Here is a 25,132-nt window from a genome sequence, read left to right as displayed (position 1 = left end):
TTTAAAATAAATACGTATTTATCTTAGGCAGTTAAGTTCGAATTTTTATTGGCAATTTGATGCAGTTAGGTGACTTTACTATTCCAGGCAGTTGAAATAAAATCAAAATAAGGAATTAATTGCCTGGAATAACGAAATAATTTTAACTTAATTGCCTGTTTTCAGACAATTGTCATATGTCATAAAAATTATCGTTAAATAATGACTTCACTGTCTGAAGTTTAAAATAAATACGTATTTATCCTAGGCAGTTAAGTCCGAATTTTTATTGGCAATTTGTGGCAGTTAGGTGACTTCACTATTTCAGGCAGTTGAAATAAAATCAAAATAAGGAATTAACTGCCTGGAATAACGAAATAATTTTTACTCAATTGCCTGTTTTTAGCCAATTGTCATATATCATAAAAATTATCGTTAATCAATGACTTCACTGTCTAAAATTTAAAATGAATACGTATTTATCCTAGGCAGTTAAGTTCGAACTTTTATTAGTAATTTGAGGCAGTTAGGTGACTTCACTATTCCAGACAGTTGAATTAATTCTGTATACATTTAGGCTCCTTAAATATAATTAATAATACAGGGTGTGTCATAGAACAATAAAACAATTATTATGTCTTGACCTTAAGATAACGTCGAGACATGAAATCAACTGCTTGGAATAGCACAATTATTTTGACTCAATTGCCTAAAAAAATTTTCAAAAAATTGATGATTATGAATGAATCAACTGCCTGAAACAAAACAAAAATTTATTCCAGGCAGTTGAGTTAGAATTTGCATTTGAAATTTTAGGCAATTAAGTGGTTTCACTATTTCAGTTAGTTTATTTAAAGTCAAAACATGGAATTAACTGCCTGGAATAACGAAAATATTTTTACTCATTTGCCTGGAAACATTGTCAAAAAAATGATTGTTAATCAATGACTTTACTGTCTGAAATTTAAAATAAATACGTATTTATCGTAGGCAGTTAAGTTCGAATTTTTAATGATAATTTGATGCAGTTAGGTGACTTCACTATCCCAGGCAGTTGAGATAAAGTCAAAACATGGAATTAACTGCCTGGAATAACAAAATTATTTTGACACAATTACCTGGAAATATTTTCAAACAATTGGTGGTTAACTAATGAACCAACTGCCTGAAGCAAAAAAAGAATTATTTACCCCAGAAAGTCGAGTCAGAGACAAGACAACCTTTTTGTATGTCAGGGTCATTTTTAATTTTTAGGCCATCTTCCAAGAGAAAATAAAGGGAAAAAATGGAAAACTACATATTTAAAAAAATTAATAATTAAAAACTGAGAATGAGATGTTAACATTCCCGTTGGTAGATAATACAGAAGTAAATTGAAGAATGAAGGAAGTAGCGGTTAGTGGATTATAATAATTAAAAGTTAAACTTACATAGAAACACGTTGTCTTATTTCGATTCTACGGTGTACAACCTAAAATTATAAATAAAAAATTGAGTTCAAATTTTTATATATAATTTTAGGCAGTTAAGTGGTTTTACTATTCCAATTAGTTCAGATAAGGTCAAAACATGGAATCAACTGCCTGGAATAACAAAATTATTTTTATTTTTATTATTTATTAACTGCCTGGAAAGCTGTAAAAAATAGCACAATTTTTTTAGAGTGTATAATGAATGTTAAATTAGCATCGCTTTATTCTATAAATATGAAGGGGTTAGTGAGATAAATGCGAAAGAAAATTACAGTTAAAGTTAATGAAATTTTTGGTTAGCTTAAAATCAGCGAGGTTAGTACCTATTAGTTTTTTTCAACTAAACTTTCACTTTGCGATTTACTGCCACGAAAAAATAAGAAATTGTGAGAAAAAAAGGGAATTGTAAGAAAAAAAATTAAGTGGAAGCTGTAAAAATGTGAAAATTACTCTAAATTAAATATTGTTTAAGGTTAATAGTTAGAGTTATATTTTCCCACAGTTTTTCAAGCAGTTGAACTAATTTTGTATGCATTGAGGCTCCTTAAATAATTTTTAATTTTTCCAAATAGTTGGAGTCATGTTTTCCCTAATATATAATTTTCCGGACAAATAGTTAAGTAGTATTAGGGTAATTTTTCCAGTTTTCTAGGCAAGTAAAATATTTCTTAAAATACTACTATTTTTTTTCTAAATCTGGAGTGCCTTTAAAATTTTTCCAGGCAGTTAGGATCATTTTGTTTAATTTTAAAAATAGCTGAAATATTTTTTAAATGGTTGGTCATTTCTTCCAGGCTTTTTCTTCGGTTGACGTAATTTTTTGCATATTTTCGAAGCAATAAAAAAATGCGGTTCAAGTTCCGTAAATAATGTTCAATTTCTTCCCGGAAGTAAAGTACTTGAAATAATTTGTAATTTTTTCAACACAACTCAAGTCATTTATTTTTGGAGTGTTTTTTTTTCAATTTCCCAGGCAGTTGAAACAATTTTAAATGCATTTAAGTTCCTGGAATAATTTTTTCAGTCGAAGTTATCCTTTACACATTTCCTGGAATTGTCAGGATCATTTTTCATAAATCTTTTTCCTGGAATAATGTTTTCTGGATAAACAGTTGTGCTTGTTTTTCTCAGTTTTTCAGCTTAACCATTTTTTTTTAATTTGTTATTTTATTTAGAAAGCTGGAGTTACTTTAATATTTTTCCACGCAAAAAAAATTGCAAAGTGAAATTTTTTCCATGTAGTTGTTATTTTTTTCCATATTTTTGTAGTAGTTTTCAAGCTCATTGAATAATTAATAATTTCTTCCTAATAGTTAAGTTAAAATATTATTTTTTTTATCCTAGGCAGTTGGGTTTGATTTTTTATGTATGCAGCTAAATGGTTTCACTATTTTAGGCACTTGAAATAAAGCCAAAACAAAAAATTAACCGCCTGAAATAACAACATTATTTTGACTCAATTGCCTGAAATAAAAAAATACGTATTTATTCCAAGCAGTTGAGTTCGAATTTTTATTGGCAATTCCGGCAACTGTCTGTAGTTTAAGTTATTTTGACTCAATTAGCTTGAAATATTTTCAAAAAAATTAGGGTTAATTAATGAATCAGATGCCTGAAACAAAACAAATAATTATTTATTTATATCAGGCAGTTGAGTTAAAATATTTATTTGTAATTTCAGGCACTTAAGTAGTTTCATTATTTTAGCCAGTTGAGATAAGGTTGAGACATCGAATGCCTGGAATAATACAATTATTTTGACTGGACTGCCTGTAATAATTAAACCTGGATTTTCAGGCACATTTTAGCCAATAGTACAATTTTCTCAACTTTAACCACAATTTTCGCCTCAATTGAACCCACTGAGCCCTTCACATTTTTATCAGAGTATTATAGCTCCTATATGGCCCAACATTCAAAAAATGGCAGCTAATCTTCCATGTTTAACGTCCTCCATTTCACCAAATGGATATTTAGTCGGGTCATTGTTCTTGCCAAGAACATTCTTTACGATTTCCAGTAGCAACGTGAATCGAGGAGCATTAAGCGACAAACGACAAAAAGAAAAACTGGGAAAAAAGAGAAAAGGCAGCTTAATATTTTCACGAACTGAACTTAAATAATTAAATTGAAATAAATTATCTCAAAAGTGGGTACTTGTAGGAGATAATATCAAAACGGTTAAGGTCACAAGTGGCGTTAAAACGATTGGGCCTCCCTCGGAGCGTGTCTTAATAACTAGCGATTCCATGGATCTTGGAGCAGATTTTAACAACACTCGGGGCGAAATTGGCGTAATTGTGCCTGGAGGGTGGCAATTAACATGTTACTGGAACAGTCTAGCACATTTCCCGGTAACCTCGTTATGTCAGCCGAAGATTATTGAGGTGTTTTGCCTTTGAGCTGATTTATGACTCTCTGATGGTTGACCTACTCACGTAAGAAATTAATTATCTGGCAACCTGCTAAAAATAAAATTATTTAATAAGTGGTGTTAAAATGAGAAAAAAGCATACCACAAATATTGTTAAAGATAGAAAATGTTCTGTTCAAGTTATGGGGCTCCAAGTTCATAACCCAAGGAATATTTGGGTCTATTCCCGACCTACTACCACATAAACATAATTATTGCATAAACCGCTAAAGGTAAAATTATAAAATAAATGCTATTAAATTGAGAAAGGAGCGCACTATAAATATTATTTTAAATAAAAAATAATCCAGGCTAAACTTTTCAGCTTACCTGAGTCAAAGTCTAGTTGATAGTCCAAGGAATGTTTGGCTCTATCCTCGATCTACTGCTACAAAAACTTAATTATCTCACAAACCCCATAAGATAGAATTATGAAATAAATGGTATTTTAATAGGAAAAGACTATACCATAAATATTATTTAGGACAAAAAATTATCCACGTAAACATTTTAAATTATCTGGGTTCCAAGGAACGTTTGGGTCTATCCCCGACCTACTGCCACAAAAATTTAATTATTTCATAAACCTTTTAAGATAAAATTATGTAATAAATGGCATTGGAATAAAAAAAGACTGGTCTTCAAATATTATCTATAGTAAAAAATTATCTAGACAGAACTTTTCAAGTTATTGGACTCCAAGTCTAGTTGATAGTCAAAGGAACTTTTGGCTCTATCATTTCGACTTACTGCTACAAAAAATCAATTATCTCACAAACCAGTTAAGAATAAATTATGAAATAAAGTGCATTATAATAGGAAAAGTATTTCACTACAAACATTAACTATGACATATTTCTTCTTATCCCACCTGATTCCTTTTAATCGCTTGTCATTTTTTAATTAAAATTCCCTTTTAAACCGACAGGCTCTCAAATCTCTTGCCGTTAACAAACCGACGTTATTAATCTCACCGTTTATTTTTCTTAAGGGAACGGGGAAGAAGCAGAAACGAATTTCCCACTGAATTAAAATATCTACTCGCCTAATTGCCGAAATATTTCCGAGGGTTGCTACACTAAATAGCTACAATAAAACACCATTCCCCATCTGGAACATTTCTTCCGGGGTATCTAGGGATTTTGGGATGGTTAGTTATTAAAATGGATTTTTTGATTAATACTAATATTTCTCAATATTTTCGCACGTAGAAATTCGGTTTTAGTAATTTACGAAACAAAAAATTACGTCCCTGTATGTTACAAAATTATTTTAACTGTCTGAAAAAAAATTAAAGAATTAGAAAATATTACTCCAGTTATTTAGGAGAATTGACAAATTAATAAAAAAAATTATTTAAAACTCCTTGGAATTTTTTTATAAATGACCCTAACTACCTGGTAAAAATTAAGAATAAACTGTCTGGAAATCGAGCCCTCTGCAAATAATTGAAAATTATTTTGGAAATATTTAAACTACCTGACAAATGGATTTATTTTTTATTTTGGGCAGTTACGCTTATACAGTGAGCTTGAAAATTTGCAAAAGATTGATGACTTTAATCACCTGGAATAAATCAACGTAGACGATAAACGACAATCGATGAAGAGACATGTGATGTTATTTAAAAAAATAAATAAATCTCAATCTTTACTGAAAAAATATATTTTCTCAGGCAGCAATTTTTTTTCATTACCCTTGATTATGTCAACTTACTGGAATAGTAAAACCACTCAACCTCCTAAAGAACACAAATAAACATTTTAACTCAACTGCCTGTGATAAATACATATTTTTTATTCCAGGCAGTTGAATCATTATTTAATTGTAATTTTTATTAATTCTAAGCAATTGAGTCAAAATAGTATTAGAATTTCAGGCATTTGATTTCATGTCTTGATTTTATCTCAACTGACTTGAACAATAAATCCACTCAACTTCCTGAAATTGCATCCAAAGCATAAAAGTGGTTAACTGACATTTCTAGAATAGTAAAACCACTCAGCTATCTGACATTACAAATAAAAATTTTATTCCAACTGGCTGGGATAAATAGGTATTTTTTTATTTTAGGCAATTAAGTCAAAATGTTATTTCAGGCAGTTGATTCCTTGTCTCGGCTATCTCTGCTATACCAAATGACTGAAATAGTAAAACCACTCAATTATCTGAAATTACAAAACTAAAATCTTTAACTGAATTGCCTGAGACTAATAAGTTTTTTTTTATTTCAGGCAGTTGACTAATTAATTAACTATCAGTTTTCTTTAATTTTCCAGGTAATTGGATCAAAATAATTTGATTATTCTAGGTTGGTTCCGTGTCTCGACTTTATCACAACTGACTAGAATAGTCAAATCATTTCACTGCCTGAAATTACCAATATAAATTTTAAATCAACTTCAAAGGATAAATACGTATTTTTTTTATCCTTTGATTGATTAACCATCAATTTTCTAATTTTTTTTTTAAGCACTCGAGTCAAAATAATTTTATTATTTCAGGCAGTTAATGTCTCGACTTTATCCTAATGGCCTGAAATAGTAAAACTACTTAACTGCCTAAAATTATAAATAAAGATGCCAACTCAACTGCCTGTGATAAATACCTATGTTTTTATTTATTTATGGGTATTTATTACATAAATATCTATAGCAGTTGACTCATTGATTAACCATCTGTTTTTTCAAAAATTTTCGAAACAATTGATTTTATGTTTCGACTTTATCTTAAATGACTGTAAAACTACTAGAAGTACTAGTAAAACTACCCAATTGCCTGAAATTCAAAATCTGCCGTCCGAAGTATAAAAGTGGTTAACTGAGATCAATGGATTCGTTATGGAATTTCACTTGTTCTTTTCATTTTATGAAAACCAGTACCGTAAACCGGGGTTATTTTGTCACCTTTTGAACACACTTTTACTTGTAACTCCGGTATCCTTCGGAATTTGGATGGCCAAAAATTATGAGTATACCGACGAAATCATCCTCTACAACTACAACTATGCTAATTTTTTTGTATAAAAAGCGATTTAACTAAAAAAAAAATATATTGATAATGACAAAGTAACCCCGTGGTTAGGGCTACTTTTTCACAAAGTTTTATTAACGTTTAAAACACCTTAAACGACGTTATACTGACACAGAAACCCCAGATATGGGGCTAAAATATATTGGCGTGTATAGGTAGGTACCTAATTTTTTTTTAACATCTAAATGGTGAAAAGCACGAAAAATAAACAACTTGCTTATACAAAAGTTGAAAAATGTTTATTTCTAGTAAACAAATAAGAAAATAGAAAACAAACTTATACATACATTTTGGTATCGGTAGGTAGTAGGCAATTAATGCCTAAATAAACAGGAACTTTGATACACAACCTTAATGCTGTAGTAAACATACAAAAATATTCAACTTAACATAAACTCAACAAAACAAAAAGTGAAAACTTCACTGAGGTTAATCAATACGGCACTAAACGTTAAGGCACTAGACTTTAGTTAGGCACATATTCGTCTTCTTCGTCTGTATGATAGGGATCTTCATCCGAACTATCTTCACATCTATCACAAATGAAATAGGGATCCCTACTATCATTAGTACAGATGCCACAAATCCATTTTTGACATTTGCAGCATTTTATCCATTCAACTCGATATTTGTAGTTTTCCCACAAACACTTACAGATGCCACATTTGTTTGAATCATCTATTTTTCGTGTCGATTTTCTTAATGGGAGATTTTTTCTTTACCCTTAACACCCAACTTTGTTTTATTTGTTGCGCTCTTTGAATTTCCTTTAGAGTGTGATGGTTCTGCATCATCATCGACAATATTCATGGCGCTCTCATGGGCGGCAACAAGACTCCACTGGCGCTACCGCAGACCATTATGCTAATGGCTGTCCTGGAATGATTTTGGACACATTCGACCCTTTTCGAGTTTCGTGGAACAATGACTTTTCTAGCACCGGGGTCATCAGTGACGTTTGTTTCGTCATAGTTATATATATGATCCCCACTAGAATCTAATAATGCAGGTGTAAAATTTGCAAAAAACTTCAAAACATCCTCTTGGTCCACTGAGGATCGGGATCTTTTGATATTCGAACAGATAAATTGTTTCGTTTGATGAAAGCACTAACCATATCATCCCCAGGGGTGTTGTCTTTTAATACAGGTATAACAATACCCTTTTTGTCAAGGTATTTTTTAATAACAGCCTTTGTTACTGGAAATCCCCATTCTGCCACGACTCCCAAGGATCTTGATATTAACCCTTCTTCTTCCTTACTGAGGACTGTCGGATGTCCAACAGACTTTGGGTGCCTTCTAAGGCATTTATAGACTAGAGTCATGCGTGAGATCCTATAGGTTTGGGCCGCTAGTTTTTTGCTCATACCACTTCGAACGGCCTCCACTACTTTTTCTAAATTTTCTTTGCTATAGTTGGCATATGGCCGGCTGCCAGGGGTTTTTTCGTAGGTCCTCATGATAATTAGTTACTTGGATCTGTAACAAAAGAACTATCATTATGTTTTAAATTGCAGCCGCACATTTTCCTCTTCATAAAAAAACAATGGCGCGCTACTGGACGTGAAAAAGTTATCTCGGGGTGACAAAGTAACCCCGGTTTACGGTATTGTTTTTAAATAATATTGATGCAAAGTTAACTATGCATGAAAGCTATGATCAATACAAAATGAAATAGTGAAACTTGGTTTTCTTGGATTTAACTTAAGCTGCAGTTAGTCACTTTTATGCTTTGTACGGCAAAATTAAACATTGATTTTCTGAATTTTTTTTCAAACAATTGAGTAATAATAATTTTATTATTCCAGGCAACGATTTTATCTCAACTGCCTGGAATACTGAAACCACTCAACTGGCTGAAATTACAAATAAAAATTGCGTATTTTTTTGTTCCAGGTAGCTGATTTCGTGTTTTGGCTTTATCTTAACTGCCTGGAATAGTAAAACCACCTGAAATTAAAGAAAAAATCTAACTCAACTGCCTAGAATGAATACATATTTTAGTTTATAGCGCGTTAAAAAAGGCAGAGAGTCTTTTCTCCGCAAATTCAAATGCCAATCTTTTAATCAAGAGTAATGCATTTCTATGAGTTCACTCACTCATCATCATCAGACTCTAAACTTTATATTTTTATGAGAGAAATACATTAAAATAATAAAAGATTTTTCTTAATTTAGTGTGTTTTAACCTAAATCAAAAGGTACAATTAAAATTTAGAAAAGTACAACTGAAAGTCAAAATTAAATAAATTTCATTTGTAGAGAGAATTGTCTTCTCGCGCTTTTGAATCCGCTATATTATAGCCACTCTACTTTAAGAATGATCTTCTACTACTAAACATATTTTATTATTCCAGGAAGTTAATTCCATTTTTCGAATTTGCCCTCAACTGCCTAGAATAGTAGAACCATTAAGTTGCCTGAAGTTATAATTCTCAACTGCCTGAAAAAACTTAATGGCTTATTTTTCATGTTAGTTAGTTGAGTTATCAAGTCAGAATGGTTATTTTTAAGCCTTTATCTTTACGCATCAAACATTATGCGGTCGTAACATCATACTCAATGATACAGTCAGCCTAAACTTTCGCAAAATTGACCTCAATTGCCTGGTAGGAATCGCAGGCATATGACATTATTTTTTGATCTACTAAGACTGTTCTTAATAAGCAATTTTTGATGATTTGAAATGATTTTATTCCCACATTAGAAGCGGAAAACAAATTTCATCAGGTTACTGTAAAAACTTCTCCAATAGGACTAAAAACATACAAAAACATTTCTGGGAAACAGCAAATAAAATCGGGAATAATGCCCAAACAAGAACGAATGACGGCGCATCCCGTTGATATTAACGAAAACCGCATTTTAGCCCTAATGAAATTAAACATGAAGCGAGGCGCAAAATGTAAAAAAACGACGATGTATACGCAAGGAAGATAGTGGAAGAGTGTGTAATAGGAAGTAAAACAAAGAAAACGCTTAAACCTTAGTTCTTTTTCGGATCCGGGAACATTCATTATTCATCGTAAAAATTTCCCGTGTTTGCGTTCATTTAAATTTCAAAACATTTCATTATACGGGAGGGCTTCTCTTGATTTAAGAGGGCGCTCGGAAGCATTATCCGCATTTTAGGAACATTTTTAGGAACTGAATTACGAGCGGGTATTAACACATTTAACGGAATTTTAACTTTGAACCGTGACTTTCTCAGCAGGTATTAGAGCAAATGGTTTTATGCAATTTAATCCTTGAAATTTAATTCTTCCAAGCTCCAACAGATTTTTATTTTTTTTTATTATTAAATTTTAATTTTATGATAATCCTATTAAAAACACTTATATAAGTAGTGATTTTACCGAGCCATTCCACCAAGATAAAAAAATGCTTTATCTTCATGTAGGTTTTGAGCCTATACATCTTTAAATTCGTTGATGCGTGCATGCAAACTAATCAATGTGGAAAACACTGATTCCATTATAACGAACTGTGTAAAATCACTGGTGTAATAAACATTACTTCGCTTAGAAGCAGGTATGAAATATTTATCTTATCAGTGATTTTAAGGATTCGATTTCAAAAATTAGCCGATAAGTGTAAACATAGCATCTCTAGGTCCAGAAAGTGATTTTTAAACATACATCTAACTCAACGACCTAGAATACTTTGATTAGGAATATTTTGAAAAACTTGATTACATTGCGTAAAACGTGATAAATCTTTTACTAAACTGCCTGGAATAGAGTAATAGGTATTTATTCCAGGAAGTTCGGGCAAATTAAATTATTATTCAAAGCAATTGATTTCATATCTCAATTGACTGCAATAGTGAAACCATTCGCGGTTTGAAAGTGATAAAAGTCTTATCACTTAGCTACTTGAAGCTGCAAATAAAAATTCTAACTCAACTGCCTGAAATAGAATACCAGGTATTTATTCCAGGAAGCTTAGGTAAAGTAGTTTTGTTATTACTGACTGTAATAGTAGAACTACTGAACTATTTAAAAGTAATAGCTACCTGAAACTACAAATGAAAATTTTAAATTAGCTCTCTGGAATAATTTAATTTACCTGAAAATATTTTGAAAAAATTAAATACAATACCTCGAGAGGTATAAATTAATCTCAACTGCCTGGAATAGAATAATAAGTTATTATTCCAGGCAGGTTAATTAAAGTAGTTTTATTATTTCAGGCAGTCAATTTCATAACTTAACTAAATGCAATAGTAAAACCACTAAATTGCCTGAAAGTGATAAAAGTCTTTTGACTTAATAGCCTAAAATTCTAATTCAGCTGCCTGGATCAAATACCACTTTTTACTCTAGGTAGTGGAGTGATTGATTAAATCTAAATTGAAATGAATTACTTTTCTGACAGTCTAACCCTAATTTTTTTCGAAAATTGTTGCAGGCAATTAAATCAAAATACTTTTAATATTTCAGGAAATGTAACCCATTTGTTAACTTTATCTCAACTGCCTGGAATAAGTACCTTTCTTTATTTCAAGCAGTTGAGGCAATGTACTAGTTCAGGCAATTATTCCCATATCTGCATAATGGTTATTCTTCCGAAAATATACTGAATCCATGTCTCTATTGCCTGGAATAAGTGAACCCAATTGCCTTAAATATTTAATATATTGCCTCCAATAAATATAGCTCTTTTGCCTAAAATTAAAATAAATTAGTTATTTATTCCAGGCATCTCTAAGCGTTCTTTGATGTGGATATATTTCTAGTTTGTCACGTTTTACTTTTTTTAAGTACTGCTAAAATAATTTTTTGCAGAACATACATCTACCTCAGCTGCCTGGAATCATTTGAATTGCCTGAAAATATTTTGAAGAAATTAAATATACTACCTTAGAAGTAGACTTAACTGCCTGGAATAGAATAATAAGTATTTAGTCCAGGAAGCTTGGGTAAAGTAGTGATAAAATTTTTTTATTAGTAGCCTAAAACTACAAATTTTTCAAAATTCTGATTACAGTCTAGCTATAATTTTTTTTTTACATTTTTGCAGGCAAATTAACCCATATTTCAACATTATCTCAACTGTCTGGAATAAGTACCCTTCTTTATTTCAAGTAGTTGAGGCATTAAATAATTTTCTTGAAATTATCCAGAAAATTGGGACACGCGTAAATTGATGCGTAAAAAGACATTGCGTAATGGTTATTCTCCCTAAGATATACTGAATCAATGTCTTTATTGCATGAAATAACAGGACCCAATTGCTTCAGTTAATTTTCCCAATAAATATAGCTCCCCTGCCTAAGATAAATATAATTCCAGGCATTTCTAAGCATTCTCTGATGTGGGCATATTTCCACTTTTCCAGGTTTTGTTTTTTTTAAATCACTACTAAAATTAATAATTTTTTCCAGAACATACGTCTACTTCAAGTGCCGGGAATCATTTGAATTATCTGAAAATATTTTGAAAAAATTAAAGACACTACCTAAGATGTAATAAATCAATGACTTAACTGCCTGAAATAAAATAATAAGTTAAATACTTCCAGGAAGCTTACGTATAATTTTTAAAGGGGTTTTTAGGCTCACCATAGGCACATAGGGTCTATAAAAATCAATCAAAATCAATCTATTGCAATCAAGGATACAATATGTAGTATATAGAGGGTGTACATCTCGAAGTTTTGTCGCTTTGTCAGGGGTGCCTCAGGGGTCTAACCTGGGGCCATTGCTTTTTTTATGTCTTATCAACGATCTACCATTGTGCTTAAAATATTGTGATGGTGAAATGTTTGCCGATGATTTTAAATTTTATAGAGCAATTAATAGTATTAAGGACTGCGAACTCCTTCAGCATGACCTGAATAGAGTAATACTTTGGGCAAAACAAAACAGATTATCTTTTAATGTTGAAAAGTGTATTTCAGTAAATTTTACTAGAAAAAAAGTGGCAATTAATTACAATTATAAAATGGGTACTAATGTCTTAAAATGTAAAACAGAAATAAAATACTTGGGAGTAGTTTTCGACAATAAGTTGCATTTCGATGCTCATATTAACACGGTTGTTAATAAGGCATTTAAGATTTTGGGTTTTATAATTCGTAATGCCTGTAACTTTACTAATTTAAAGACCATTACTACTCTCTATAATGTCTATGTTCGCAGCATATTGGAATATGCCTCGATTGTTTGGTGTCCATTCTATTCGGTTTACGAACAAATGTTGGAAAAAGTTCAAAAAAGGTTTTTGCGGTATTTGTACTATAAAAAACATGGTGTGTATCTGATGGATATATCTTATGAAAATCTTTTGACAGAATTTAATTTAAAAAAACTTACTTCCAGAAGAACTGTGGCCTGCTTGTTGTTTACGCATAAGATCCTTCATAATAATATAGATTGTTCATTTCTTCTCGAAAAACTGCTTTTAACGGTAAATATTCATAACAATAGAGATTTAGGAACTTTTTATATAAAAAAAACAAATACCAATTTAGGTAAAAAGTCGCCAATTTTTCGAATGTCCAGTGCCGCCAACCTACTATTTCATATTGACATATTTTACGAACCATTTGGGAAGTTTAAAAAAAATATATCTGATGTAGAATACTTTTAAGTTTTTTTCTTTTTGAATTTTTTTTTTTGAGTTACCTAATGTGTTATCTGGGGGGCAAAGAATCTATTTTTTTTCAATTTTGTAATATGTAGTGCTTACTGTGCTTATTAGTCATTAAGGACCAATTGTAATCATTTAATGGACTTTGTGTCTGTAGATTGCATAAATAAATAAATAAATAAATAAATAAATAAATAAATAAAAGTACATATTTTAAGTCCCTAAAATATCTTGGCAACAAGTACATATTGTTAGTTTTAATTATATTTTTCAGGAAATTTTTTAGTAGTTCCACTGAAATTTGAGTGAAGTTTAATTGCGCGCCTTAGGAGCTTTCTTCGCAAATGCCAAATTTTACAATGGTTGAAACAGATATAAGTATATTATTAGAATACTTGTACCTACTTATACACTTATTTTATTACATAGACACACACTTATTTTAAAATAATAAATATAAAAACGAAGTTTCTTTTTCAAAAACCGACATAGTACTCCTAATAAAGTCATAAAGCTATAACGGCGTTGTTCCGCTATTTGCGTAACCAAAGTAAAGCGAACCATAAAGATAAGAACTATTTTAATAATGATACTTAGACGCTAAGAAAATTGCCTTTTCCCGCGTATTATAAAATTATTTTAAAGCGGTTTTATACTTGGAAATTTCCTTTATGTTAGGCGAAGCGGTAGGAAACTGCAGATACAGATAATCTTAAGCGACAATGGCAAAAATGGGATAAACCATCAAATTATCTATACGCTCTTGTTATTCGCCATAAAACTTTTATAAGCTTAGATTGTTTACAATTTTGAAGTTAAATAAATTAATATACTTAGAATATTATTGGAAACCCCTTAAGAGGAAGGTTCTGGAAATAATTTTCATAATTTAGATTTATTTTAATTTTTTTTAACCGATTTTTTCTTTTTCAGGTAAGAACCGAATGGCACATATACGTAAGTAGGATGATTTTTTGGCAAACCGAGATTGTAATAAATTTTCCGATATTTTATACGGTTTTGTTTATAGCGGATTTTAGCACACGATTTATAGCCCTAAAATATATAGGTGGAAACCGTCACTTTATGACATGCCTTGGCGTAATGTACGAAGAACATGCAATTTGTTTTATGTTTTACAATGTAGGTAAAATATTTATTTTTTATCTAATTTATCAAGCAAGGGTCGTATATTTTCATATGTGTAGAATGTGCTTTTGGGGTAACTTGCGTAGAGTATGTATATTTGGTCGTATAAAAATAAATTTTAATTTTTTTTATATTTTTTAAATTTTGGTTTGCACTGGTTGAACTTCACGTATAAATATCCAATAACATGTACGCATGATATACATTGAGAAATTTAATATTATGTTTGTATTATTCACGTTTAACAAGAAGGTTTATTTTATGTGAATAATATTATTATTTCATAAAAGTTTAAATATGGGATTTTATATACTGTTTAAAGACGTTTACAAAATGCGTGCAATGGAATGAACTTCTAAACAGATATACCTACTACCATCAGCAAAATGGTGAATATTTAGTTATAGAAAACCAGTATAAAACCTTTAACGTTAACACATTTCCTATTTTTTGGTAGATTATATGATATATTATTATTACACTACAAAATATATACGTGTATGAAAAGTATATTGTAGGCTACACAGTGGCATACATGTGATATCGGGGTCATTTTATCACATATTTGAGGTATAGTAATCGAGTTTACTATAACAATTTTTTTTAAATGCCAAAATTTTCTCCCTTTTGTAAACAGAATCGTATATGATATACGTATATTTTAGAGTTTTCTTTCTGTATTTTGTATTCTGCATTTTTTAATCTAGATATTAAAAAGTAAATGTTGAAATAAAATAGGTTTTTGACGTTTTACTCGAAAACTTTAAGGTTATGTGAGAAAAGTATAGATACAATTACAGATTTTTTTATTCCCCATAATTTTTTTAAAAATCATGTTTCTTTCAGACAATTATTTTCTGCAAAAAAAACGTTTTTTATAAACCCTACCCTTACCCCCCCACCCACCCTACACAACTTACCAGTAAGAAATTGTTTTTAAAAACAGCTGGTTTCATCGTTAATATCCAATCTACTTATGTATATTAATGAATATTTAATACAAAAACATTGATATTAGATTGGATATTATGGACGAAAAACAGTGATTTTTCAAAAGAATGTCTTACTGGACAAATATGTGGGGTGGGCGGGGGGCTAAGGGTTATCCTGATGAAAAACAATGTTTTTGCATAAAGTATATATTTTATATTTATTTTAATATAATAGTGTTTACTTAGATTTCATATGATTTTATATATAAATATTTAACATAAAAACAACGTTATTAGATTGGATAATACGTACGAAAAACAGTGATTTTTCAGAAGAATTTCATTAAATATTTAAAAATTGACGAAAAACAAATAAACACACAAAGTCACGGTCTCACTACATGTAATCAAACGGGCTACACGTGTTTCGCTCTAGTTAGAGCATCATCAGGCCTAAAATAAAAATACTACTTAAACAAAACTAAAAACTTACATAAAACAATAAAAACCTTTAGAAGCCATCCACACACTTCACAGTACATAAATAAACAATAATTTTAAGGTTATGAATTGTACAAAGCAGAAAATAAAAAATAAAAAGTGGGCTGCAACAACATAGACTCAACGAGAATCGAACTCGGTACAAGGTTATAAGTATAAGTGTAAAACCTATCGGCTATACGGACCTAATTCTAAAACAACTTAACACGTTAGCCAATGTAAATTAAAGAAAGTGACTACAAGGAAAATGTTAAACGATACTTAGCTAAATTAAATTGTTAAAAATTAAATTAGGTTCGAAAGTAAACACGTCATTCACACACACGAGAACAGGACTCTTTTTAGCTTTTGTAATTTCCATTTTCTCCAGAAGGTCAAGCTTCTTACCTTTATGGCATTCATGAAGCATTTCAGCTCCCACCCCCGAAGAAAAATTATGAGTAGAGGCCAGCAAATGATTCGCAAACGCTGATTAGGTATCACTGACATTGGTATTTTTAAAATTTTCAAAAAGCGCTACGTGTTCTTTAATGCGTGTAGAAGTTTTTCTTCCAGACTGGCCAATGTATACTGCGTTGCAATCGTCACATTTTAAAGAGTAAACTCCTGATTTAGAAAGGATGCCTGCCTTGTCCACTCTACTGACTAATTGGTTCTTTAAATTATTGACTGTCTTATACGCGATTTTTACATTTAGGGATTTAAAGAATCTTACTAAATTTACAGAGAAGCAAAAAAGGACAAGGATCTAAAGGAACTTATTGCGTCCTTATTATGAACAATATTGTAGGTCAATTTATATTTATTTAAAAAATTTGTAATAAATTTTGTCTATTAAATAAAGGAGAAATCCGTTGTTGAGAGCAATATGTTTTATAATATTCAGTTCTTTAGCGAAAGCTTCTTTTGACAAGGGGATATTAAACAATCTATAGAAAAATAAATTAATGGAGGCAAATTTATATGAGTAGGGAGAATTTGAGGAGTACTGAATTACATTATCGGGAGTAGTGGGCTTACGATATATTTCAAAAATAAGTTTATTGTTGTATTTCTTAACTAGAAGGTCAAGAAAAGACAAACAACCATCTTTTTCTTCTTCGATTGTGAATGAAATGTTAGGGTGTAAGGAATTTATGAAACTAAGAAAATTTGGTAGGTCTTCCTCCCTGCCATTCCAGATTATAAAAATGTCATCCACATACCTCTTATATATCGTGAGGTAATCTCTAAACCTACCCTCAACTATTTCTCTTTCTAGATGACTCATGAAAATCTCGCTTAGCAGAGGGGAAAGACAAAAACCCATAGCCAAACCTGAGACCTGCCTGAAAATTTTATTGTCAAACTGGAAAAAATTTTGGTTGATCACTATATCGAGTAAGTCCAAAAGACCCTCAATGACTATACGACTAAGAGATGTTTTTAATAGGAGAATTCTCACTAACTTTAAACAATCTTTGGGAGGGATGCTGGGAAAAAGATTTTTTACATCTAAGGAAATAAGTTTAGAACCATGAGGGATAATAAGATTTTTCAAACTGTTGGTTAGATCAACAGAATTCTTAGTCGAATAAACACTTTTAAAGTTGGTCACCTCCCTGAGAACATTATTCAACCAAGAGGAAAGATTATAGCATGGGGAGTTTACAAGGGAAACCACTGGTCTTATGGGAAAATTGGTCTGGTGGGAAAAATGAGTTCTAGGATTCATAGGATACAGTTTTTCTTTTTTAGTGTTAAAGAAATCGAGAGTTAAGCTACATCTGTCCAATGTTTGCTTAACTTTCGTAAAATACGAATTGGTGGGGTCTCTATTAACTGTAATGAAATCCTCCGAGTCCAGAAAATCCAATATCTTTTGAATATAGTTAGTCTTGTTTAGAATGACTAAGCAATTACCCTTGTCTGCTTTTGACAATATCAAATCGTTACTCTTTATTTTATTTTTTAGCCAATTTAGGTGCTTTTTATTGATGTTATTGTTTAAGCTGTTCGAGCCACATCTAGAATTTAAAAAGTTTATTATTTTAGCACGTAAGATGTTCTTATTTCTTGTATCAGTCGTCTGCAAAACACTCTCAGCCTCCACAGCTAAAGTCTCTCGTGTTTGTGAGTCCACCTTATTATAAAGATTAAACTTAAGGTTAAGGTTTAGTATACTTTCTTCGTCAGGGGTAAAATTAACATCAAATAAATTTAAAAATCTTTTATGGAACTGAAAATGAGAAAGACCTAATTTTATTTGATATTCCCTAAAGTTATTAGACCTAACGGTGGCTTTAAGACGGTTCAACTTATCGTTTAATTTATTAAAAGTGTTTATAGAACTAACCTCTAATTTATCTCTCAATAAACAGTCTAAAGTACTAAATTCCAAGTGATTTAGAAATGAGTTTAACGTTATTTATAATCTGGAATGGCAGGGATGAAGACCTACCAAATTTTCTTAGTTTCGTAAATTTCTTACACCCTAACATTTCATTCACAATCGAAGAAGAAAAAGATGGTTGTTTGTCTTTTCTTGATCTTCTAGTTAAGAAATGCAACAATAAACTTATTTTTGAAATATATCGTAAGCCCACTACTACCGATAATGTAATTCAGTACTCTTCAAATTCTCCCTACTCATATAAATTTGCCTCCTTTAATTCATTTTTCTATAGATTGTTTAATATCCCCTTGTCAAAAGAAGCTTTCGCTAAAGAATTGAATATTATAAAATATATTTCTCTCAACAACGGATTTCCCCTTCATTTAATAGACAAAATTTATTACACATTTTTAAATAAATATAAATTGACCTGCAATATTGTTCATAATAAGGACTTAATAAGTTACTTTAGATCCTTGTCCTTTTTTGGTTCTATCTCCGTAAATTTAGTAAGATTCTTTAAATCCCTAAATGTAAAAATCGCGTATAAGACAGTCAATAATTTAAAGAACCAATTAGTCAGTAGAGTGGACAAGGCAGGCATCCTTTCTAAATCAGGAGTTTACTCTTTAAAATGTGATGATTGCAACGCAGTATACATTGGCCAGTCTGGAAGAAAAATCTCTACACGCATTAAAGAACACGTAGCGCTTTTTGAAAAATTTAAAAATACCAATGTCAGTGATACCAAATCAGCGTTTGCGAATCATTTGCTGGCCTCTACTCATAATTTTTCTCCGGGGGTGGGAGCTGAAATGCTTCATGAATGCCCTAAAGGTAAGAAGCTTGATCTTCTGGAGAAAATGGAAATTTTAGCTTTTGAAAAAGAGTCCTGTTCTCGTGTGTGTGAATGACGTGTTTACTTTCGAACCTAATTTAATTTTTAACAATTTAATTTAGCTAAGTATCATTTAACATTTTCCTTGTAGTCACTTTCTTCAATTTACATTGGCTAACGTGTTAAGTTGTTTTAGGATTAGGTCCGTATAGCCGATAGGCTTTACACTTATACTTATAACCTTGTTGTACCGGGTTCGATTCTCGTTGAGTCTATATTGTTGCGGCCCATTTTTTATTTTTTATTTTTTGCTTTGTACAATTTATAACCTTAAAACTATTGTTTATTTATGTACTGTGAAGTGTGTGGATGGCTTCTAAAGGTTTTTATTGTTTTATGTAAGTTTTTAGTTTTGTTTAAGTAGTATTTTTATTTTAGGCCTGATGATGCTCTAACTAGAGCGAAACACGTGTAGCCCGTTTGATTACATGTTGTGAGATTGTGACTTTGTGTTTTTATTTGTTTTTCGTCAATTTTGTATGTTGGTGTCTTAGAGAAGAATGGATGAGATTTTTGGATTTAAATATTTAAGGTGGAGTAATCGGGTTTAAAAACTAGATATATAAATCCCATGCCATTTTCTTTAAATGCCGAAATTTGTGAACAGAATAGTATATGATATACGTATATTCTACAGTTTAATAAATATACTTTGACCTTATACGGTTGATAAATATACCAAAACCAAAAATTCACTAAAAAATCGTTGAATAAATATATATTTAATGATAATAATATATGATGTGTTTGGGAAATAAGTTTTTATGTTAAAACTGGTGCAGTTTCTACCGCATTTCACGTTCCAGTAATGCTTAAAATTATCTTCAAATATCATTCTCTTATGTAGTTAAATTCTTTGCAGACGAAAACTATTTATTTATTTGCACATTAAAGATTAAGTAATACTAGTAACAAATCCCATATACAAAATACAATCTTAAATCAAATTTATTCCACCGAACTATAGACTAATTAGATCATTGTTAAGTAATATTAAATAGGTTTATTTTTCCTGTTTTTAATTATACAGATTACATATAATAAAACGAGAAGAATTTAGATCTCTTTTGATATTGGGATGTAAAAACTAAAACTATTTCCACTATGGTAAACTGGCACATTAAAAGGAAGTTAATAAAAAGTACAGGATCAATTAGGTCATGGATATGTGGAAAAGGCCATGTATATGCAATTAAATGATTTTTTTAGACTTAATTCCATAAATCCTATTACTCAGTCAGGGTTTCGATCGCAGCATGGTACCACGACAGCCCTATTGCATGTATGTGATGATATTTTTAGTGCTTTGGATAATAGAGAGGTTACTACATTAGTGCTGCTGGACTATATCAAAGCGTTTGATACTCTGGATCACTCTCTTCTTCTTACCAAACTAAAATATTTTGGATTACATGAGTCGGCGCTGAGTCTACTTTGTGATTATTTAAGTAATAGAAAGCAAAGAGTGCGCTTAAATTCCACCTTTTCAGAATATTTAAATATTAATCAGGGAGTTCCTCAAGGCAGCATTTTGGGGCCACTACTATTTTCGATTTATACTTGTGATTTTTCTGAATTCCTGCATAACTGCAAGTCTCACCAATATGCAGATGACGTCCAACTCTACTCAGCTTTTCCGATAAATGTACTGAATACTGGCTTAGCGCGCATTAATACCGATTTAAATCAAATTGTACAGGTGTCTAATTTTCATGGACTGGCTCTCAACGGTACTAAATCTAAATTATTACTTTTTGGAATGCCTAAATCCTATCATTTGAATTTAAATATTATTATCAATGGAAATATTATACAACCATCTGACTGCGAAAGAAACCTAGGCATTCTTCTTGATAATCAGCTTAATTTTGTAAAACATATTTTCAGTATTTTTCAAAAAGCCTATTATAAATTGAAAATTCTATACATGCATAAAGATATTTTATCTTCTGATGAACTCAAATTAAGTGATTCGTTGGTTCTCTCTTTAATTAGCTATGGCAGTGTACTCTTCTGACCAGCTCTTGCTCAAAAGGATAAGTTAAGCCTACAAAAGCTACAAAATGCTTGCCTAAAGTTTTGCTACGATAGAAGAAAATTTGATCACGTCACCCCGTTATTTCTTGCCTCTGGCTGGTTGAATTTAGATGAACGTTATAAAATCAATATGGCTGTTCTTGTTTATAAGGTACTCCATAATAAACTTCCCCAATATCTATATGACAAATTATCCAGTCATAACAGCATACATGGCCGTGAAATGCTCCACTCTGCAAACCTTTTGATACCAAACTATAGAACTTCCAAATTTCAAGGATCTTTTAGTTATAGTGCGGTTAAGGTATATAATTCATTGCCAAATAACCTTAAAGATAAAACCTCGGCTGTCTTATTTCGAAAAGCTTTCAAATCTTACTTTTCTAACACTGCGAACTAATAACTAAAATATAAAAAATATATTTCATTTAATTTTAAGTTATATCACTAATTACTTACTTATTACTTTTTTCTTTCTTTTATAAACTAGATATAATTATAATTATTTTAATAATTAATTACGTCATGTGATGTAAGCAAAATTCTATTTTAGGCTTCTTATAATCTTAGACTTCTCTTTTTTTTTTCTGTATGTTCTTCAAAATGTTTAAAACTTATTCAATTTATTTATTATTTACATTGTTATGCTTTCGTATGTTAAGTTGGCAGTGCGGTTAGATAGAGTAGCCCCAGGCTAGATCTCGCCGCATTTTTGGTTATTAACTTTTGTAACTATTTTCGTAATATAAAGGCGTTTATTATTATTATTATTATTATTTCCAGTAAAACTTTAAATTATCTTCAAATATCAGTTTCTTACATAGTCAACCCCACTAAACACAAAAATCACCTTTTACTATCCAAAAAGTGAGTAAAAACGCTAATTCTACCACCATAAACAGAAACTGACGCTAGGGCGTCGCGACGCCAACCCCCTGACCCCCTTTCACCCCTCCACTCGCCTTTACGCCACGTGCATCTTAAGGGTGGGGGATGAGCGCCGTGGTGACGTAACACGCAGTGCGGAACAAAATACTAAAGGCCGTGTAGAGAACAGTCCGACATCTAGTGTGCCTACGGTGCGATATGAACATACTAGGTAAGCGTCAAATTTCCAAAAGAAAAAAATTAAAAAAAAAAAAGAAAAAGAAAAGTTTTTCGTGATTGTTCTTGGATCGGTTACGTGCGGGTACAGTGGAATTTTTTTGAGTTTTTCCGGAGATTTTTGTGGTTTTTTCGATACGTAAGGAGGTTTGATTATTATTTCTTTCTCTTTTTTTTTGCTTTGAAAACTTTCTTCATGCGGCCGCCATCTATCTTTCTCTCTCTCTCTCTCTCTTTTTTGGCTTTGCACCTCATTTCCGTATTTTTTCCTGTTAATTTAAAAGTAGGTTAATACGAGAACTTTTTGACTTACTTAGTAAAACGTATTTAAATTTTAAGAATGCATAACTTAATAAAAAACGATGAACGTTTGGACTTTTCTCATTTCACATCTTCGGACTAATCATATCCATTTAAGTTATGCTTATATTTTAAATATCGTTTATACCATTAGAACAATGAGCAATTTTTAGTTTTATGTAGTTTAGCCATGTTTTCTCTAGACAGTTAAATTCCTACCAGTTGAGGCAATATTATTTCATTATTCTAGGCACTTAAAACGTTTTACTGTTTCTCAATTCTGTGCAATTGAATAATAATGTATTTATATGTTGATCAGTTGAATATTTTATTTATTAGCTTCGTATAGCTGAGTGAATTTTTTTGAACTCAATATTCAACTTAGGCAGTTGAATAGATTAGTTTTACGATTTCAGGTGGTTAAGTATTTTTATTTTTAAACGTCAAGCACTTCAACACACGTCAACTATACACAGGTAGTGAGAGCATTTTTATTAAATTCCAGGCAGTTGAGTTATTTTTCCAACTATAGGTATTTTTTAATCATCAAGGTAGTTGAAACGTTTTCTTTAAGTTCTAAATAGTTTGGAGGATGTTTTGAAGGGATAAAATTTTAAATTTCAGGCAATTAGTGTTTTCTCGGTTTAAAATTTTGATCCATGAATATTCTATGTGTTAGCCTTATGTAGCTGGGTAAATTTAACAATATTTTGTCATAAAATTTAGGCCATTTTAATTTATTATAATTTTTTTAAATTGACTGGTTTAGAGTTTTATAGGCTGATTTTATTATTTCAGGCAATTCAATTTTTTATTTTAGACAAATAATTTTATGATTTTATTTTTTATGCAAGTTATGATTTTTTTATTATAAGAAGTTTATGTTATGATTTTAAGCATAAATTTTTTATTTTTAGTATAATTTTGGAACAGTTTAAATAATGAACATTTTATTTAATACCTTCATATAACTGAGTAAACTTATACTGGACTAATTTCTCTTCTGAGGCAGTTGAATAGAGGGATTTTATTATTCCAAATAGTTTTTCTTAAATTCAAGGCAATTTAGGAATTAAATGAAGGAAAAATTTATATTTTCAAAGTTTGCAACAATTAAAACTGAGTGATTTTCTTAGCCTAATTTTTCTTCTCAAATAGTTGAATAGACTGGTTTTATTAATCCAGAAAAATGAACACATTTAGTCTCTTAAATTTCAGGCAATTGATATGTTCTACAATTAAATGGTATTTATTATTCAATTTTTATTCCGATAAGTTCACTAGTTTAAGTAATAAGCCATTTTTTTAAATTCTAATTTGTGATTTTTATATTTTATGATTTCAAGCAGATGTTTTTGCTTTTGCGTAATTATTGTTTTTTAGTTAATTTTTTTGAACAATCTTTCTTCTTAGGCAGTTTGATAGAATGGTATTATTATTCCAGGCAGTTGAGCATATTTCCCTTAAATTCCGGGCAATTCGGGGTAGTTTATGATTTTTCTAAAATTTTTACCATTGAAACCTGAATATTTTATTGAATAGCCTCATGTAGTGATGTGATTTTTTTCTAGACATAATTTTTTTTCAGGCAGTCGAAATTACTGGTTTTACTATTCCAGGCAATCAAACACATTTCTCTTAAATTTTAGGCATCTTTGACAGTTATTTTACTCCCTATATATTTTTTTAATTTCAGGCAGTTTTTTACCCAATTTTTGTAGAGTTGATCGATTTTGTATAATTTTCTATATAATTAATGATTGATTAATGATAAATATTAATTGTGTTTTTTTTTCCAATTTTTTTACAGATAAACTACGAATACTTTATTTAATAGCTAAGTGATTTTTTTTCGGATAGTTGAATTAACCAGCTATTTGTATATCAAGCAACTGAAAACCTTTTTTAGGCGATTCAATTTTTTTTTAAGTAGTTGAATGTTAATTAAAATATACTTCCAGGCAGTTGAGTGCAGTTATTCATCTTAAAGAATAACGGTGTAACTATACATTTACTGCCCAAAGGTTGTGAAATTTGCCTGAAATGATTCATTCAACTGCCTGAAATTAATGCGTTGAGTAGCTGAAAATTAAACTAATAATTAAATTTGATTTTCAAAATTTGGGGAGTTTAATTTTAAGTTTGAAATTTGAAAATTGTACAACAGTAAAATAATTCTACTGGTGTTAATCATTTGATAAAGAGCAAAGAGAGTAAAAAAACTTCAACTAAACTGAGTTTTTTCCTTGGAAACAGTTGAGTGCAGTTAACCATATTATAGTCAACTGCCTGGAATCATATTTTAATTACTTTTAGTAATTAGAGAGTAATAAACTTTACCTACT

At 30.5% G+C, this 25,132-nt stretch overlaps 1 protein-coding gene across 4 annotated transcripts in view; it reads left to right on the top strand.

Annotated features, from left to right (window-relative positions):
• LOC126746053 (complexin) overlaps positions 1–25,132 on the top strand; it is a 361,290-nt gene that overhangs the window by 257,867 nt on the left and 78,291 nt on the right. Inside the window, exon 1 of one of the 4 annotated variants that reach the window (XM_050454152.1) lies at positions 22,366–22,482. The exons of the other annotated variants lie outside the window; for them this stretch is intronic. Within the exon in view, the coding sequence (XP_050310109.1) occupies positions 22,470–22,482 (13 nt within the window). The 5' untranslated portion in view covers positions 22,366–22,469. Of the gene's footprint in view, positions 1–22,365; positions 22,483–25,132 lie in introns of those variants that run through there. 4 annotated transcript variants of the gene reach the window in all.

The sequence above is a fragment of the Anthonomus grandis genome, chromosome 17 (assembly GCF_022605725.1).
Source record: "Anthonomus grandis grandis chromosome 17, icAntGran1.3, whole genome shotgun sequence".
In the NCBI taxonomy this organism is placed as follows: Eukaryota; Metazoa; Arthropoda; class Insecta; order Coleoptera; family Curculionidae; genus Anthonomus; species Anthonomus grandis.
Note: the sequence above shows the minus strand (reverse complement) of the source record. Positions and strands in the feature narration are given on the sequence as shown.